At 40.6% G+C, this 19,582-nt stretch overlaps 1 protein-coding gene and 1 non-coding gene across 2 annotated transcripts; one reads left to right on the forward strand and one right to left on the reverse strand.

Annotated features, from left to right (window-relative positions):
• Positions 1 to 723: 723 nt before the first annotated feature.
• On the reverse strand, positions 724 to 19,433 carry LOC115224351. The gene is made up of 5 exons (XM_029795225.2): positions 19,198 to 19,433; positions 9,736 to 9,855; positions 6,213 to 6,347; positions 3,162 to 3,231; positions 724 to 1,092 (listed from the first exon to the last, which is right to left on the reverse strand). Exons 1-5 carry the CDS (start codon positions 19,360 to 19,362, stop codon positions 842 to 844), a joined length of 741 nt encoding a protein of 246 aa, XP_029651085.1. The 5' UTR covers positions 19,363 to 19,433; the 3' UTR covers positions 724 to 841.
• Positions 17,240 to 17,311, forward strand: Trnaw-cca. Its single transcript has one exon. It is a non-coding gene; the product is annotated as a tRNA-Trp (tRNA).
• Positions 19,434 to 19,582: the final 149 nt, after the last annotated feature.

Genomic DNA, 19,582 nt, shown 5'->3' on the forward strand with positions numbered 1-19,582 from the left:
AAGCTATCTTTTCGTGGAAGAAGGTTTATGTTCCTATAACCTGTGTTAATTCTGTAACCCTTTAAAATGGAAGATAAGAAAGTTCATTTTTGGCACTTGATGCTTTTCTTTTTTCCGTAAAGGGAAAAATGCCTCACAAACAACCAAAGAAATATGCGCAGTTTACGGTGACGTTTCTTTATTAGAAAGGACTCTATGGAAGTGGTTCGCAGGTTCCGAGCTGGAGATTGTAGCCTGATTGATAAAGAGCAATCAGGCAGACCATCCACTACAGATGATGACCAAATCAATTGAGAATAATTGAGAATAACCCACATTGCACAACCCAAGAATTGGCAGAAAGCTTCAACCTATCAAAATCCGTCGTTCATGAGCACCTGGTAAAGCTTGGGTAATGGCAAGTTTTTATTGACCTTTTTGTTTCCTTTAAAAATTGGCACAAACTTTCCGGACAACCCTATACAATACATTGCATTTAACCCTTTTGTTACCACGTTTATGTTGAAATATACTGCCTTTATTTCAATTAAATTTGAAAGCAATGAAGAATCTATTAAATTAACTTCATTATTATTAAACTGGAGTCTGGAATACAAATTAACATAAAATTTTGATGGAGGTTTTAATTTAGACCATTTTAAAACAGTGAATTTGTATTAGAGCACCAGGAGTGGTTTCAGGCAGAATGGTATCAAATAGGTTAACATGTCACCTCCTTTTTCATTTTTTTGACAATAGGAATGTATTATTTGAAAGTGATTTAGCTGCTTTTTCAAGCAAGCTGAGTGACAACATAAAAGCTATTTCATTAAACTTGTGATGCTTCTGTCATACAAAATTGTCACTTTGGTATAGAATCCATGTCAGAATTAGTTGGCTGTTTAGCTTTTGGAATATCTTGGACTTGTTCTGTTTTGTAACTTGCATTAGAGACATCATTCCGGGGCTCAACATCACTTGTTACCAAGATGTCTTTCGCAATACATTCATTCATCAATCCACTGGCATATAGTCTTCTTTCTTTTGCTTCGTCAGCTTCTTGCCACATCTGCAGCGGGGAGGAATGAATCTCAGAACTCAATTCTTCATTACCTTTGAAAATATAAAAGAAAATTCAATTTAAATCCCGTAAATCCTTGAGTATAATCCGCATTTTTTCCCCCAAAATTCAAAGGTCAAAATCCCTAGTGTGTACTATATATACGAGGTTAAAAATGAAAAATATTTTCTAAGCAATGTCCGAATCTCTATTTGCTGTCTGGCTATGTTTATTCAGACGCATTTTCTGATGTCGGGCGCGAAAATACCTTAAGCTAAGCCTGAAAGCAATGAAGTCATAAAAGAATCATCCATAACTTGCAGTAAGCAACATTTATTAAAATAAAAGTATTCAGAACACAGAATAACATGTAAGAAAAACAATTTGCAAACATATTTACATTCCCATATAACAGTTAAGAACATCACCATTATTGTATTACGCATGCGCGGACATGTTTGTTCGACTAGGTGCTGCTGGCTTAATTATGCACGACTCAAGTTAGAGAAGGTGTGCATATTATACACAAGGTTTAGGTTTTTCAGAGGTACATCCCCCTAAAAATCCCCTGCCTATTATACTCAAGGGCGGACTATACTCGAGGATTTACGGTAGCTACCATTTGTTAAGGTTACCACTACAGATAAGCAATGAGTTCATGGATGGTTAATAGGTTGGATGGGTGCTGATTAAGGTGCAAAAACACCTGGAATATGTCATATACGCCAATTTCTCATTTCTCATCTTTGATCTCACCAGGTAACCTTGTACTTCCTCTTCAGCAAGACACCTATATCTGTCTCACTATATCCTCTTCATCATCACCTCCTCCAATGATGATCTCATTGTTATTTACATTAGGTGTACTCGGATGATATGAAATATCGTAACAAAATCAGCGCTGGCTATAATTTCTATAAAAAATCTGTAGAGATAACCTTGTCAAGAGATTTGATAGCACTGCTAACACAGTCATGACTTATTTGGTTTCAAATTTTGGCACAAGGCCAGCAAGCTTGGGGGAGTGGGGTAAGTCAATTATATGAACCCCAGAATTCATCAGGTACTTATTTTATTGACCCTAAAAGGATGAAAGGCAAAGTCAACCTCAGCAGAATTTGAACTCAGAAAAGGCTGTGAGCTGGCAGAATTGTTAGAACGCTGGGCGAAATGCTTAGCGGTATTTTGTCTGCCGCTATGTTCTGAGTTCAAATTCCACCGAGGTCGACTTTGCCTTTCATCCTTTCGGGGTCGATTAAATAAATACCAGTTACGCACTGGGGTTGATATAATTGACTTAATCCCTTTGTCTGTCCTTCTTTTTCCCCTCTGTGTGTAGCTCCTTGTGGGCAGTAAAGAAATAAGAATTTGAATTCAGAATATAGAGACAACCAGATATTGGTTTCAAATTTTGGCACAAGGCCAGCAATTTTGGGGGAGTGGGGTAAGTCAATTATATCAACCCCAGTGTTCATCTGGTACTTATTTTATTGACCCCAAAAGGATGAAATGCAAAGTTAACCTCAGTAGAATTTGAATTGAATTTCATCCATAAAAATAGATGAAATGCCACTAATCATGTTAACGATTCTGCCAGCTCCCTGCCTTTAACCAATTTGTCTTCCAACTCTGCCAGTCCCACATCTTAGTTTCGATACAATAATGAGCATATTGGTGCAGGAGTGGCTGTGTGGTAAGTAGCTTGCTTATGAACCACATGGTTCCGGGTTCAGTCCCACTGCGTGGCACCTTGGGCAAGTGTCTTCTACTATAGCCTCGGGCCGACCAAAGCCTTGTGAGTGGATTTGGTTGACGGAAACTGAAAGAAGCCCGTCGAATATATGTATATATATATATATATATGTGTGTGTGTGTGTGTGTGTGCGTGTATGTTTGTGTGCCTGTGTTTGTTCCCCTAGCATTGCTTGACAACCGATGCTGGTGTGTTTATGTCCCCGTCACTTAGCGGTTCGGCAAAAGAGACCGATAGAATAAGTACTGGGCTTACAAAGAATAAATCCCGGGGTCAAGTTGCTCGATTAAAGGCGGTGCTCCAGCATGGCCACAGACAAATGACTGAAACAAGTAAAAGAGAGAAAAGAGAGTATATGACTGCACTAACCTGACATAAAGGCAACTTCCGCTAACTGCACGATTAGCCTGTTCATACTGCTTAAAACCATTTGTAATTTCTGGAAAGAAGATGAAGAAACTTTGAGGAAAATCACTTAAAATACCATAAATTTACAAAATGCGTGAATTTGGTAGAAGGAAGCCTGGGGGTTGTAAATGAGCATCACTGTCATACAAGCGAAGATTATTCGACCTTTGGAAGTATGTTGTGCATGAGAAGACCCGGCAGGACAAGTGAGGCCATAACCTGTGGCCTCTACCTGGGACGTAGTCAGTCCACCTGTGCATACCTTTCCTTCTTGGGACACAAAACTCTATTTGTGAAGACCTGTTAAGGCAAGTGAAAATCAAAATCGAAATCGATCAACATCAATGGAAATTGTAGCTGTGATACCAGTGCCGGTGGCACGTAAGAGAACCATCCAAACGTGGCTGCAGCCAGCGCCGCATCGACTGGCCTCTGTGCCGGTGGCACGTAAAAAGCACCACCCGATCGTGGCCGTTCGCCAGCCTCGCCTGGCCTCTGTGCCGGTGGCATGTAAAAAGCACCCACTACACTCATGGACTGGTTGGCGTTAGGAAGGGCATCCAGCTGTAGAAACACTGCCAGATCTGACTGGGCCTGGTGCAGCCTTCGGGCTTCCCAGACCCCAGTTGAACCGTCCAACCCATGCTAGCATGGAAAGCGGACGTTAAATGATGATGATGATGATGATGATGATCTTCCATGAAAAACATGTCTGGCCATGGGCGAATATTACCTTGAATGGAACCAATGAGAGTTGGTGAGAGGAAGGGCATCCAGCTGTAAAAAATTTGCTTTGGTAAATTTCACCTAACCCATGGAGAGAGAGAGAGAGAGGTGGGGAGATAATGATAGACAGAAAGATTATTTACATTTGTTATTTGTTATTAACACAACGCTTCAGCTGATATACCCTCCATCCTTCTTCAGGTGTCTTGGGGAAATTTCGAACCTGGGTTCTCATTTCTAAGGTATTTTTTTATTATTATCATTATTATTATTATTATTATTATTATTATTATTGTCATTATTATCATTATTATTGTTATTGCTCAGGTCACTGCTTGGAATCGAACTTGGAATCTTGGTGTTAGTAGCCCGCACTCTTAACCACTACGCCATATGCCCGTAGGCATGAGAACCCAGGTTTGAAATTTCCCCAAGACTCCTGATGAAGGCTGGAGGATATATCAGCCAAAACGTGTTTACAACAAACAAGATGAGGACAAATATCCGTCAAATGTAAATAATGTAAATAATGTACATAATTCCTCATCTCTTAAATATAGAACTGTAGACAGAAAGATATACAGCTTGATAGCTATACCTACACAAACTGACAGACACAAAGATAAGCTGGTGTTCAAAATTAAGCCTTCATGGGCCTAATTTTACAGCAAGGCTAAATGCACATGGAGGGAACTTCATATTTATTCTTTATAACCTACGATCATTCGGAATGCTCACAGCAGCCATATTCCTACCGCTCTATGTCACGCTGGTGAGACCCATATTGGAGTACGGGGTTCAAGCCTCTTCTCCTTATCTCCTCAAAGACATACATCATCTCGAAAGAGTCCAGAAGCTGGCTACCCGCATGGTTCTTGGTCTCAAGCATTTGCCTTATGAAGAAAGGCTGAAGACGCTCGACCTTTATTCTCTAGAAAAACGACGACGCCGTGGTGATCTCATTCTTGCTCACAACATCATAAGCGGAAAGTGTAACCTCTCGAAAGAGCTGTTCTTCACTCCTGCTCCAGAGCGTAGGCTGCGGGGTCACTCCGAAAAGCTCTATCTGCGACGATTTCATCTCAATCGAAGGAGAGGGGCTTTCTCCGTCCGGGTTGTGGATCCGTGGAATAAGCTGCCAGATGAGATAGTGAAGTTGCTGACGACCGCTTGGTTCAAAGTCTCTCTTGACCACAAGTGGCCTGAACTCTTTACATGAACACCACCCTATACATTACTCCATGTCCCCCTACATGGCCTTGCTTTTTGCTTTTTGAACCAAAAAATTAACTTAACTTAACTTAATTACTGGATCACTTTATGCAAATGAGTTGTTAACTTCTTACTATTATGCAAATGAGTCATGTCACGATTCCATACTTTAATCAGTAGCATTTTGCTCATCCATTTTGGTACCTTGATCTTGAGAAGGAAATATAATCTTGTGAAGGAAATATAAGCAAATCCTGATGAAGTTTTAAATAACAAGTCCAATGAATTTGGTTCCCTTAATTTCACAGCAAGTTAATTAGATAGGGATCATCATTATCATCATGTGGCGATTTGCTGTATTTGATAAGATGGATAAAGCTAAGTAAAATCACTGTTTTCCACACATACAGGTTTGTCCTTTCTGGTGCTGGCTGATGCCACATTAAAAGTACTTGGGCCAGTGCACCCAGCACATTCTGTTAAGTGGTTGGTGTTAAGAAGGGCATCTAGCCTCAGCAACCATGCCACAACAGACAACTGGGGTCTGGACAGCTCCCAGCTGACAAGCTCTGTGTCAAACTGTCCAACCCATGCCAGTATGGAGAGCTGATGTTAAACAATGATGATGATGATGATGATGATAGATATATATATATATAGTTAATCCAAACAAGAAAGCACAAAAAAACACAACAACGCGAGGACATGGAACAAATATAGTATTATTGGACGATCAGGAAAGAAGGAAAGAAGGAAGGTTTAACGTTTCGAGCGGAGCTCTTCGTCGGAAACATAGGAGAAGGAAAGATCCAGAGAAGGGAAGACAGAGGGAAAAATCACCAACGGTACACACGAGGTCACATTTATATATATATATATATAGTTCATCTGAACAAAGAGAAAACACAACAACGCGAGGACGTGGAACAAGTATAGTGTTATTGGACGCTCAGGAAAGGAAAGAAAGAAGGAGGATATATATATATATATTCACCACTTAAAAGTGCATATTGTGGTATAACTCCCAAATACTGTGATATTTACCAAGAGAGAAAAACTCTCATATTTCCTTACCTGGATTTTGTCTTTGCAATCATTGATTTCTGTTCGAGTGTCAATGATGAGACACCATAATCTTTCCCCTTCTTCATCAAGGTGGCCTACACGTTTCATATAGTCAGAGTAATAATTTATGAGTTTATAGATGAGCTGCGAAAAAAATATAATGAATAATTAATAAATAAGAATGTTCGGGAAAGATCACAAAGATTATGAATATGGAATGACATAAATTTTAAATTCAACAATTAATTAATGATATATATATATATATATGAGCAGGAGTGGCTGTGTGGTAAGTAGCTTGCTTACGAACCACATGGTTCTTGGTTCAGTCCCACTGCGTGGCACCTTGGGCAAGTGTCTTCTACTATAGCCTTGGGCCGACCAAAGCCTTGTGAGTGGATTTGGTTGACGGAAACTGAAAGAAGCCTGTCGTATATATGTATATATATATATATATATGTGTATGTGTGTGTGTTTGTGTGTCTGTGTTTGTCCTAGCATTGCTTGACAACCGATGCTGGTGTGTTTATGTCCCCATCACTTAGTGGTTCGGCAAAAGAGACCGATAGAATAAGTACTGGGTTTACAAAAGAATAAGTCCCGGGGTCGAGTTGCTCGATTAAAAGTGGTGCTCCAGCATGGCCGCAGTCAAATGACTGGAACAAGTAAAAGAGAATAAAAGAGGAAAAAATGGCTTCAAATTTTGGCATTGGGCCAGCCGCCACCACCGCCTCCAATGTTAACTTTAATTTTCATCCTTTTTGAGTCAATAAAATAAATATTTATTAAACACTGGACTCCCTGTTATCAATTTGCTCTCTCCCCAGAAATTACTGGCCTTGCGCTAAAATTTGAAATTGTTGTTGTTATTGTTATTATTATTAAGTTGGTGAGCTGGCAGAATCGTTAGCACACTGGATGAAATGCTTAGTAGTATTTCACCTGTCACTACGTTCTGAGTTCAAATCCCGCCGAGGTCGACTTTGCCTTTCATCCTTTCGGGGGTCAATAAATTAAGTACCACTGATAAATTAAGTACCCCAAAATTTCAGGCCTCGTGCCTATAGTAGAAAGGATTACTATTATTATTATTATTAAATTTTACTTCTTAGAACTCTTAATCATATTTGCTCTAGTTAATTCTGTGAGAGTGGACAGCGGCCTGTTGTCAAAGGTCTCATGGGGCCTCTGACGGTCTCTTTCCATGAATCATAAGACTTGAAATGTAGATGCCAAGATACTAACACCTAGCGCGCCGGGCGAAATGCGTAGCCGTATTTCGTCTGCCGTTACGTTCTGAGCTCAAATTCCGCCGAGGTCAACTTTGCCTTTCATCCTTTCAGGGTCGATAAATTAAGTACCAGTTACTCACTGGGCTTGATATAATCGACTTAATCCATTTGTCTGTCCTTGTTTGTCCTCTCTGTGTTTAGCCCCTTCTGGGTAGTAAAGAAATAGGCATTTCGTCTGCCGTTACGTTCTGAGTTCAAATTCCGCCGAGGTCGACTTAGCCTTTCATCCTTTCAGGGTCGATAAATTAAGTACCAGTTATGCACTGGGGTCGATAAAATCGACTTAATCAGTCTGTCTGTCCTTGTTTGTCCTCTCTGTGTTTAGCCTCTTGTGGGTAGTAAAGAAATAGGTACCAATCCCAAAATCCTAGCTGGTGCAAATAGAGCAGATTTGGGGTATGCTCTGCCCACATGCCAATTCCAGTTTCTTAGACATATTTCTTGAACTTGGTTGTTAACAATCTGAATGTCCTCACAACTACTGGGATAACAGTCACTCTCTGTATTGCCCACATTCTTGCAAATTTCTTCTGTTAGTAACTTGCATTTTTCTACCTTTTCCAGCTTTTAGTCACCTATGCGCGCATCCCCAGTTATGACAATAAGCTCTTTGTCACCTATGTGTGTGTGATGCATAAGATCTGGTCATCAAATCTAAGTAGAGACTTCAAACTTGAAATCTTCAAAGCCAGTCGAACCAATTCTACTATATGGCTCAGAAACCTGGACGTTATCAGAGAAGCTTGAGAGGCGGTTGGATGGAACCTACACTCGCCTCCTTATGAGAGCTCAAAATCTCTCGTGGAAGCGTCATCCAACCAAAGTACAAATATATGGGAAACTATCACCTGTGTCATCTCTTGTGAAAGGTAGGAGAGTCCAGTTTGCTGGACATTGTTGTAGAGCTGAAAACGAGGCAATTTCTACTCTTCTCCTCTGGAAGCCATCTACTTGCAATACCAGAGGGCGCACACTCTCCTACCCTGATGTAATCTCCAGGGATACAGGCATCCAGCAACAGGACCTCCGTAATGCCATGATGGACCATGAAGTCTGGCGTAGCATGGTAAATTCCATTGTCTTGACCACGGTCGAACAATGATGATGATGATGATGTGTGTGTGTCCCAATGGAGTAAATACCAGTTCAGTATTGGGATTGAGAGCATCGTAGAATAAGTACCAGGTTTAGAAAAAAATGTACTGGGGTTGATTTCTTCAACTGAGCCCTTCAAGGTGAATTCTGCAGCTTGAACACAGTCCCGTGACTGAGACAAATGAAAATATTTTTTTAAAAAAACAGGAATATAATAATTGTCAATGGAAGTCTAAGGCAGGAAGGACAGTGAGAAAGTGAGTGAGAAGAGATTAGGAATAGATGAAGAGAAAAAAACACCATTCGAGCATGATCGTTACCTGTGTCGCCTTACTGGCACTTGTGCTGGTGGCACATGAAAAAACATTTGAGTGAGGTCGTTGCCAGGGCTGCTGGACTGGCTCCTGTGCAGGTGGCACATAAAAAGCACCATTTGAGCATGGCTGTTGCCAGTACCGCCTGACTGGCCCTTGTGCTGGTGGCACGTAAAAGCACCCACTACACTCACGGAGTGGTTAGCATTAGGAAGGGCATCCAGCTGTAGAAACTTTGCCAGATCAGATTGGAGTCCGGTGCAGCCATCTGGTTTGCCAGACCTCAGTCAAATCGTCCAGCCCATGCCAGCATGGAAAGCGGATGTTAAACGATGATGATGATGAGGGGGAGGTAGGGAGGGAGAGAGGGAGAGAAAGAGATAGACAGAGGCAGATAAGAGAGAAAGAGAGAGACAAATGAGAGAAAAGAGAGAGAGAGACTGCTGAGAGAGAGAAAGAGAGCAAAAAGAGAAAAGAAAGGTAGAGGGAGAGAGATAGACTGATGAGAGAGAGAGGCAGATGAGAAAGAAAGAAAGCCTCTTGATGTCAGCCTTCGCTCGCCTCCGCCGCGCTACAGTGCCCGATATCGTAAGAACGAACCGAAGTTCGCGGTATCGCCCACGTACACGTGGACGTAGCCGTGACCGATGTCGTCAGTCGCCGGGAGTCTGTGGCGATATGCACCGGGTACATACAGCGATGTGGTCCGACCCGTAAGTAAAAAATATCAGAAAGCGAGAGAAGAATAAGGAGATAGATAAGCAGAGGTAGGAAGGAAGGAAGGCAGAGAGAAAGGGAGGGAGAGCGGGAGGAACGATTACGGGATCTTACTTGTGTGCATTCATTTTCAGTTTTTACCAGTATACCAAGTGTGACTTCATACAGAGTTGTTGTTGCATCTTTGGTCTTCAAAAATTCCTTATCAAACTCTGGGATGCCGCATAAAGGGATCTACACGAATGAAAGAAAGAAAGAAGGAGAGAGAGAATAGGAAATTGTGAATTGTACTTCAAAGTATAGCAAGTGATATGAACACATTCACTAAACATGAATAGAACACATACACTAAACATGAATAGAACACATACACTAAACATGAATAGAACACATACACTAAACATGAATAGAACACATACACTAAACATGAATAGAACACATACACTAAACATGAATAGAACACATACACTAAACATGAATAGAACACATACACTAAACATGAATAGAACACAAACGGAAAACTTCAGTCTGTCGCTTCCGCATGTGCACTCGTTAGAACAGTGGTTTTCAACCAGGGTTCCGTGGAACCTTAGGGTTCCGCCAGTACAGTCTAGGGGTTCAGGAAGAAGTTACAAAACTGCTAAAATCGGCAGTAATTTTTAATTCTCCTGTGCAGAAGACTATTAAATTATTGCACAGGGGTTCCTTGAGCCAGTGGAATGTTTCCTTGGGGTTCTGCTCCAGCAAAAAGTTTGAAAAGCACTGCGTTAGAGATACTTCGTGGTAGTTTGATGCGAACTTGCAATGAGACAGGTTGTATTTTGAGTGTTTGGGATCACCCTGAAAGTGGAGACCTTAAAACGAACATTATCGACATCTCGTGATTTTTATTTTATTTTTAAAAAGGCATGAAAGTTATGGATATCCGCAGGAAGATAAGTGCTGAGTTCCAAGGTGTCGATTGGGAATATTTTTGGTTCAAGATGCACCTCGCACTAGGTGCATCTACAACTTAACCCTTTAGTGTTTAAACCGGCCATATCAGACCAAAATTGTCTTCCTGTTTTATGCTCAAACCAGTCAGCTCTGACCTCTCACACTTACCCTACAAAGTCATTCTAAAAATAAACAGGGACATCATCAAAATCTCAGAGTTACAAGATGCTTTACAATTAATTTTAAACAATGTGATTAAATAGGCTTTACATCTGACAGAGTAATCTGAAGGCTAAAGGGTTAAAGGGCTCTGGCCGGCCAACTAAGATTAACAGCAACGTATTACATATGTAATCATTTAGTTATATATAAAGCACCCTATTATGTTTTGTTATGTGCATTATTCCCCATTTAACTGCGACCATGCTGGAGCACCACCTTTTGTCAAGCAAATCGACCCCGGGACTTATTCTTTTGAAGCCTAGTACTTATTCTATCGGTCTCTTTTGCCGAACGACTAAGTTACGGAGACATAAATACAACCAGAATCAGATGTTGGGGGAACAAACACAGACACACAAACATATATATACATATACATATATACGACAGGCTTCTTTCAGTTTCCATCTACCAAATCCACTCACAAGGCTTTGGTCGGCCCGAAGCTATAGTAGAAGACACTTGCCCAAGGTGCCATGCAGTGGGACTGAACCTGGAACCATGTGGTTCGTAAGCAAGCTACTTACCAAACAGCCACTCCTGCGCCTATATAATTATCAAAATAAGAAGAATTTTGAAAAAATACATTTACAATGCTAAGTATGTACAAAAGAATTTATAAAAAGTTTGAATAGCAATTTTGTAATAAAGCTGAAATATAAATTTGAATAATTTTATCGATGAGTTGAGCGAACATCTGCAAGAAATGCAAGGACATCTTAAGGGGTTTTAGAAACTGAAAGGTGAACGAAAAAGTACCCTACAGTAATAATAACCCTTCAAGTTGTTCATACGCCATGTAACACAGAAAATAAGTGCTGGGTTTGATTTATCCACCTAAAAATCCTTCAAGAAAATCAAGTAAAAGATAAACACAAATTTTTGTAACTTAATAAAGTGATGTGTTTTGAAAAACATTAAAAATTAGGATGTTTGTGTCAATGTTAGCCCTAATCCGGCAGACTTATGGTCAAAGGGGTTCCAGCAAAGGCTATTTGATTTGTTTTTTGGGATCTTTTCCTTTTCAACGGCAGATGTCAACACAATTTCTAGTTAACTAAACACTTTTAAACTTCGTATACTGGTAGAATGTGTTTATAAAACATCATTTTCTCTTGGTTTTATTGAGAAAATTCTATAGTTTGTAAGATATTTCGTCTGAAAATCCGAGCATTTCGGCAATTTTAACCAATTGATTACCTCCATTCAACTAAAATCATTTGCTGCGTCTAAAACTGAGACAACATCCTGTAACTAACCCTAAACCTTCCCCCTAACCCTAACCCTAAATTTTTTTTTTCTTAATTGTTAAATTAATTTAATTCCATTGCTTTAGTTTTTTTTACACGTGTAACAATTAAATTAATTTAACAATTAAGAAAAAAAATTTAGGGTTAGAGGGGAGGTTTAGGGTTAGTTACAGGATGTTGTCTCAGTTTTAGACGCAGCAAATGATTTTAGCTAAATAGAGGGCATAGGACTGGTTAAAATTCGAAAAATTAAACAAATTACTATTTTCTCAAGAAAGCCAAGAAAAAAAAATGTTTTATTTTGACACATTCTACCAGTATACGAAGTTTTAAAGTGTTTAGTTAACTAGAAATTGTCTGTTGTTCAAAAGGAAAAGATCCGTTTTTTGTTTTCAGAAATAGTATATCTGACTACATAATGCAGTCAGATATTAATACGATTAGGTTGCCATTTCTGTGCAGAGGTGCCTCACACTCCATGAGAGAAAATCGTTCGGGAAATGTAGGCTTCTTCAATTATGGATTGGGGCAGTGCTACTCAAAGTGGTGGTCCACGGACCGGTGCCGGTCTGTGAGCCATCAGCTGCCAGTACGCGGCGAGTTTCCAGAAAAGAAAGAAACATTATAAGATGCTTTAATATTGTAGAAGGTGGCGAGCTGGCAGAAACGTTAGCACACCGGGCGAAATGCGTAGCCGTATTTCGTCTGCCGTTACGTTCTGAGTTCAAATTCCGCCGAGGTCGACTTTGCCTTTCATCCTTTTCGGGGTCGATAAATTAAGTACCAGTTACGCACTGGAGTCGATGTAATCGACTTAATCCGTTTGTCTGTCCTTGTTTATCCCCTCTGTGTTTAGCCCCTTGTGGGTAGTAAAGAAATAAAAAATATTGTAGTATTTGTTTACAAAATAAATATAAGATAACAGATATTGTTAAACTTTTAGGTACTACTAGCGAACAGTGGTCCCGGTTCGCGGTAGCTAGCCGTAAGTGGTCGATCCTACGACTTTTTAACCCTAACCCTAATCTTAGTTTGTTTATAAAAATAATTTATTTACTTAGTTTAAAAAAGGATCTACTTTGCATTTTATTTACTTTGTTCGAAAAATATTATTTAATTTTCCGCCTTTTTGGCGATGTTTCGCCGCCTTTCTGGCGATGTCGCCAATTTTCTTTGATATGTATTCAGCCTTGAAATACAAACATACGCGCAAGTCGTTGTAGGATCGACTACTTACGACTAGCTAGCACGGATGCGCGAGTGCGCGCACCGGGACCACTGTTCGCTAGTAGTACCAAACTTTTACCACATCACATAATTAGAGAAGCACTGGATTAGAGAGAACGATAAGAAAACGCACACACGCACAACTGAACCGCGTATGGACGAGGGGAGGCTACTCTTCCTTCCATCTTAGAAAAGGGTTCGTTTCCTCCCCACCACCCGCAAGTTGACAAAGGCTGTGCATTATTTATCACTAACATTAAAAAGGACATGTGCTTCAGGCCAGCCTGTCTGGTGTATTGAATATACTATTCGACAACATAAAATACACCAAGTCGGCTTTGTTCCCTCATAATTTTTCGAAATTGCTTGACAACCGATGCTGGTGTGTTTCTGTCTCCGTTACTTAGCGGTTCGGCAAAAGACACCGATAGAATAAGTATTGGGCTTACAAAAGAATAAGTCCTGGGGTCGATTTGTTCGACTAAAGGCGGTGCTCCAGCATGGCCGCAGTCAAATGACTGAAACAAGTAAAAGAGTAAAGAGTATATATGAGTACGTGCACAACAATTTTATTTTTCAGATTAAATTCGGAGATAATCCTGATCTCCACCATCTGAAAAGGCATTTGTAGAAAATCTCAAAAAAAAAAAAGAAAACAATTTTTATGAAGGTTACAAAGGAACGAAGCCGATTCGTGGGAATTTTCCGAAACTTCTCTCTACTTTCGTAAAAAAAAAAAATGCGTTTTCACAGCAAATTTCGATATATATTTCTTTATTGCCCTCAAGGGGCTAAACATAGAGGGGACAAACAAGGACAGATAAAGGGGTTAAGTCGATTACATCGACCCTAGTGCGTAACTGGTACTTAATTTATCGACCCCGAAAGGATGAAAGGCAAAGTCGACCTCGGCGGCAAATTTCGATATAACAGTAATCGACATCATCAGAAGTGTAATTGTAGGAAATTTCATACAAAAATAGCAAATTTTCTTAAGGTTATGAAGAAACAAAGTGTGTGAAGAGGGGGGAGGAGGTCACAATTGAGTGGGTATGCCGAAATATACATATTTTTTTTTAAATCACTGCAATAATAATAATAATAATAATAATAATAATAATAGGTGTAGGAGTGGCTGTGTGGTAAGTAGCTTGCTTACCAACCACATGGTTCCGGGTTCAGTCTAACTGCGTGGCACCTTGGGCAAGTGTCTTCTGCTATAGCCCGGGCCCGACCAATGCCTTGTGAGTGGATTTGGTAGACAGAAACTAAAAGAAGCCCATCGTATATATATATATATATATAATTATATATATATATATATATATATATATACGTGTGTGTGTGTGTGTTTACGTCCCCGTAACTTAGCGGTTCGGCTAAAAGAAACCGATAGAATAAGTACTAGGCTTACAAAGAATAAGTCCTGGGGTCGAGTTGCTCGACTAAAGGCGGTGCTCCAGCATGGCCACAGTCAAATGACTGAAACAAGTAAAAAGAGTAAAAGAGTAAATAATTCGAGGAAGTTATTTGCGGCGAGTAATCTGTTATTATAGGACTGAGATAATAAAATAGATTTCAAATTACGCGCCGGTAATTCGAATGGCGGGTAATTTGAAATTGCTGCACCGGTGATTACAGTCCGAAAGGTTTAAACACAGAAAACTCCGTTGAAAGGTATTCAAGTTTTACAAGAACTGAGTTTTTTTGGGGCGGTTTTTTTTTGAGAATGGATAAAGTGGCAATCTTTTGTCTCTAGTAGACCTTTCCGTCGATTTCCGTAAAAAAATAATTTTTTTTTACATATGGGCTTGCGGGAACTTTTGAAGTAATATACATACATATACACATACACTGAGTAAAAAATTTCAGTTATCTCTTTCACACATTACTCTGTCTCTTCACACACACTAACAGAAGCACTTCACTTACACAACATACTGTCTGTCTCCCACACCCCATCAAACACACACACACACATGTCCATCAATGCTCCCATGCACGGTAACTTCAAAAGAACTTCCCTCGTCATAAAATCGCTTTCTCTTAGTCTCTTTCGCTCTCATTACTTCAAAAGTTCCCGCAAGCCCATATGTAAAAAAAAACAAATTTTTTACGGAAATCGACGGAAAGGTCTACTAGAGACGAAATATTGCCAGTGGCTGTGTGGTAAGTAGCTTGTTTACAAACCACATGGTTCTGGGTTCAGTCCCACTGCGTGGCACCTTCGGCAAGTGTCTTCTGCTATAGCCTCGGGCTGACCAATGCCTTGTGAGTGGATTTGGTAGACGGAAACTGAAAGAAGCCCGTCGTATATATGTATATATGTGTGTGTTTGTCCCCCTAGCATTGCTTGACAATCGATGCTGGTGTGTTTACGTCCCCGTTACTTAGCGGTTCGGCAAAAGAGACCGATAGAATAAATACTGGGCTTACAAAAGAATAAGTCCCGGGGTCGATTTGCTCGACTAAAGGCGGTGCTCCAGCATGGCCGCAGTCAAATGACTGAAACAAGTAAAAGAGAGAAGGAAGAAAGAAGACAACACATCAATTCAACGATTGTCCCAATTGCTAATACACTACAAAGTTCAACGGAACGTACCGAAGCAAGGCAACACGTTCGCAGCATTCCCACGAGCGATGGCGAGGCTAAGGCGTTGGAAAAAGAGTCAAGCACCCTCACGAGTATCACCTGACGACAGATCGGTGAGGCGAGCCGCCAATGATAAGAACTTCGCCGTTAGCGGCCCTGCTCGTCCAAACGTTTCAAAGGCCACAGGCTAGAAGAAATTGTTTCTTTATTACCCACAAGGGGCTAAACACAGAGGGGGGCAAACAAGGACAGACAAAGGGATTAAGTCGATTACATCGACCACAGTGCGTAACTGGTACTTAATTTATCGACCCCGAAAGGATGAAAGGCAAAGTCGACCTCGGCGGAATTTGAACTCAGAACGTAGCGGCAGACAAAATACCGCTAAGCATTTCGCCCGCCATGCTAACGTTTCTGCCAGCTCACCGCCTTTTAAAGATTTTATCCTTTATATATATATTTCTTTACTACCCACAAGGGGCTAAACACAGAGGGGACAAACAAATTAAGTCGAATACATCGACCCCAGTGCGTAACTGGTACTTAATTTATCGACCCCGAGAGGATGAAAGGCAAAGTCGACCTCGGCGGAATTTGAACTCAGAACGTAACGGCAGCCGAAATACGGCTACGCATTTCCCCCGGCGTGCTAACGTTTCTGCCAGATCGCCGCCTTCACAGACTGGAAGAAATGGTTCACTGACAAGTCCTGATACTTAGGGATTTTGTTCTGTTCGACTACGGAAGCAGTGACACTCCCATTTACCGCGGCATCCAGAAGTAGGGAGAGAGAGCAAAGGAGACACTGACTGCGATGTCCAGATGAGGCGCCTGCCTCTTACCCAGAGACAAAAGGTAAGACCAGCTGGTCTCTTCCCGTCACTTCTGGATAGTCCCGCCGGCTCTAGAACTGAGGGGATATTAATCCGAGCTAGGGCCCGCTTAATGATTAAGTTTAGCTCAGTGTGACGAGCGGAACGACCAGTATTTATTTAGGCGGCAAGACACGCCACGAAGGTTTGTGGAATCGAAGGGGCCTACCACAGCGACATCTCAATTCCCCACAAACGCCGGTTCCCACTCTGGATATAATAGAGGTGCGGTGCTCACCCACACTGAGTAGACCATCAATATTGGCCACAGGCAGAGCATCGATCAGTTCCCCAAGAATTTCGCACTTGCAGAATAAAGTTACTTTTCCTTGTACCCGAGGGAAAATGAATTGGAATGATAAACAACTGAAGTGGGTGGGGCACAATGAGTAAGATTTACTGCAGCCCTATTTTGAGGAAAAAGTTTTTTCCAAATGCTCACTACCTCCTATATCAGCTAAGCAAATGACCGTCTCTAAAGGCATTAAAACGCTATAACATATTCAGAATATGTCAAAGGCCCTGTGGCGCAACGGTAGCGCGTCTGACTCCAGATCAGAAGGCTGCGTGTTCGAATCACGTCGGGGTCAAATGGTTTTTATTTTAGGCGGCGAGCTGGCATAAACGTTAGCACGCCGGGCGAAATGCGTAGCCGTATTTCGTCTGTCGTTACGTTCTGAGTTCAAATTCCGCCGAGGTCGACTTTGCCTTTCATCTTTTCGGGGTCGATAAATAAAGTACCAGTTGTAATCGACTTAATCCCTTTGTCTGTCCTTGTTTGTCCCCTCTATGTTTAGCCCCTTGTGGGCAATAAAGAAATATGTAACATATTCAGAATACTCTTTCAGAAAATCATCCCAGTTCTCTGAGCATATAAAAGACAAATTTAACTGGGGCAAAATGAGTAAATGAAGAGAAGGCAAAAGTGCTTCTTGAATTTTCTCATTTGAAACATGACTCGTACACATCAATGTTCATCCCTGAACATCAGAAAGATGAGAAATGCAACTAAAATTTGAAATATCGAAGTTAAATGAAAGGGTCATGGAAAATGGCACGCGATATGAAACTGACAAAACTCGACTAAAATCTAAAAACGCTATATAAAATATTTCTATAGCTTCTTCACGATCTGTTGGAGCAGCCTTCTTCCTAATATATTTACGGACCATGCATTTAAAGAAATCAAATTATTGAAATTACTTATTACTCATTTTGCCCCAGTTTAGACAATTTTTTTTTTTTTGAAAATTGAAAATGATCAAATTAGACATGAGTGTGTGGGGGAAAATTGACTTGGAATCCGAGAGAGAAAAGAATATCGATTGTTAAATACCATAAGCTATCCAGATTTTTACTGGCAACTTCAATTACGAGTCAAAGTTGAGGAAAAGTTTCTTGAAAAGAAATAAAAATGTACCTGTGACCTGACTGTTTCAACCTTTCGCAACTTCGACCACTATGTTGACCAATTTTTACTCCCAAAGATTATGCAACAGTACAGAATGTTGCTTTAATACTTGCAGCGTATTTGTTTCAAACAAACAGAAAAAAAATAACGAGAAATCAGAAATTACTCATTTTGCCCCAGTTACAAATTCTCCCCACCACCGTCGCAGCCGGATAGAGTGAAGGGGAAAATAATAACACAGCAGGAAATTGAAGAATTGGTGACGGATTGTAATGGAGAGCTGAATGGAGTTGATAAGATGTAATAACCGCGATAACCTAATCTCAAGTAGAAATAAAGGCGATCTTACGGTATTAGGGTTTCTGTTAGGGTTAGGGTTAGGTTTGTGGCGATGCTTCGGTATATGTACACACGTGACTTTGTTTACATTTCTTAAGGAGTGGCTGTGTGGTAAGTAGCTTGTTTACCAACCACATGGTTCCGGGTTCAGTCCCACTGCGTGGCAACATGGGCAAGTGTCTTCTATAGCCTCAAGCCGACCAAAGCCTTGTGAGTGAATTTGGTAGACGGAAACTGAAAGAAACCTGTCGCATATATGTATATGTATATATATATATATATATATGCGTGTGTGCGTCTGTGTTTGTCCCCCTAGCATTGCTTGACAACCGATGCTGGTGTGTTTATGTCCCCGTTACTTAGCGGTTCGGCAAAAGAGACCGATAGAATAAATACTGGGCTTACAAAAGAATAAGTCCCGGGGTCGAGTTGCTCGATTAAAAGGCGGTGCTCCAGCATGGCCGCAGTCAAATGACTGAAACAAGTAAAAGAGTATAACAGAAACCCTTTTCTCCCACCCCTTACCCATTCCTAACACAAACTCTAACCCTAAGAGAAACCGTAACCGTAACCCTAACCCCCCCATATATAAAAAAAAAACAACACTTTTTTGAAATGTATCCGGTACTTATACCGTAAGATCGCCGAAATAAACAAGAGACCAAAGAGGCCGGTTCTCTGAAAAACTATCCTCGGTCAAAACAAACCCTTTTATTTTTAACTCACCGGTGTGTCGATGTCACATTGCTCGATATCAACGTGTAGGGTGCTCCGGAGTCGAGCCACAGTGGACGTACCCAGAACTAATCGGAGGGTTTGGCTACGGATTAACGGTATACACCTACGAGACACGAAGCTGAACACTTTCGACAGTCTAAAGGCAGCTGCCATTTCTTCGTTTCTTACAAGAATTTCAAGATAAACGAAAGTCGACAATGCCAAGCAGACATTTTCACAAATGAGGCCACTTCGCAGCTTCGTACTTTACGTTTTTTCGTTTTTTTTTGTTTTTTTTTCAAATATATTTCGAGTATCGTTTTTAAAATTATGAAAGTATAAAGAAACGTTGTTATATTTCAATTATTTTAAAATTAAATTTTCATATTTCTAA

This window comes from Octopus sinensis, linkage group LG25 (genome assembly GCF_006345805.1).
Source record: "Octopus sinensis linkage group LG25, ASM634580v1, whole genome shotgun sequence".
Lineage (NCBI taxonomy): Eukaryota > Metazoa > Mollusca > Cephalopoda > Octopoda > Octopodidae > Octopus > Octopus sinensis.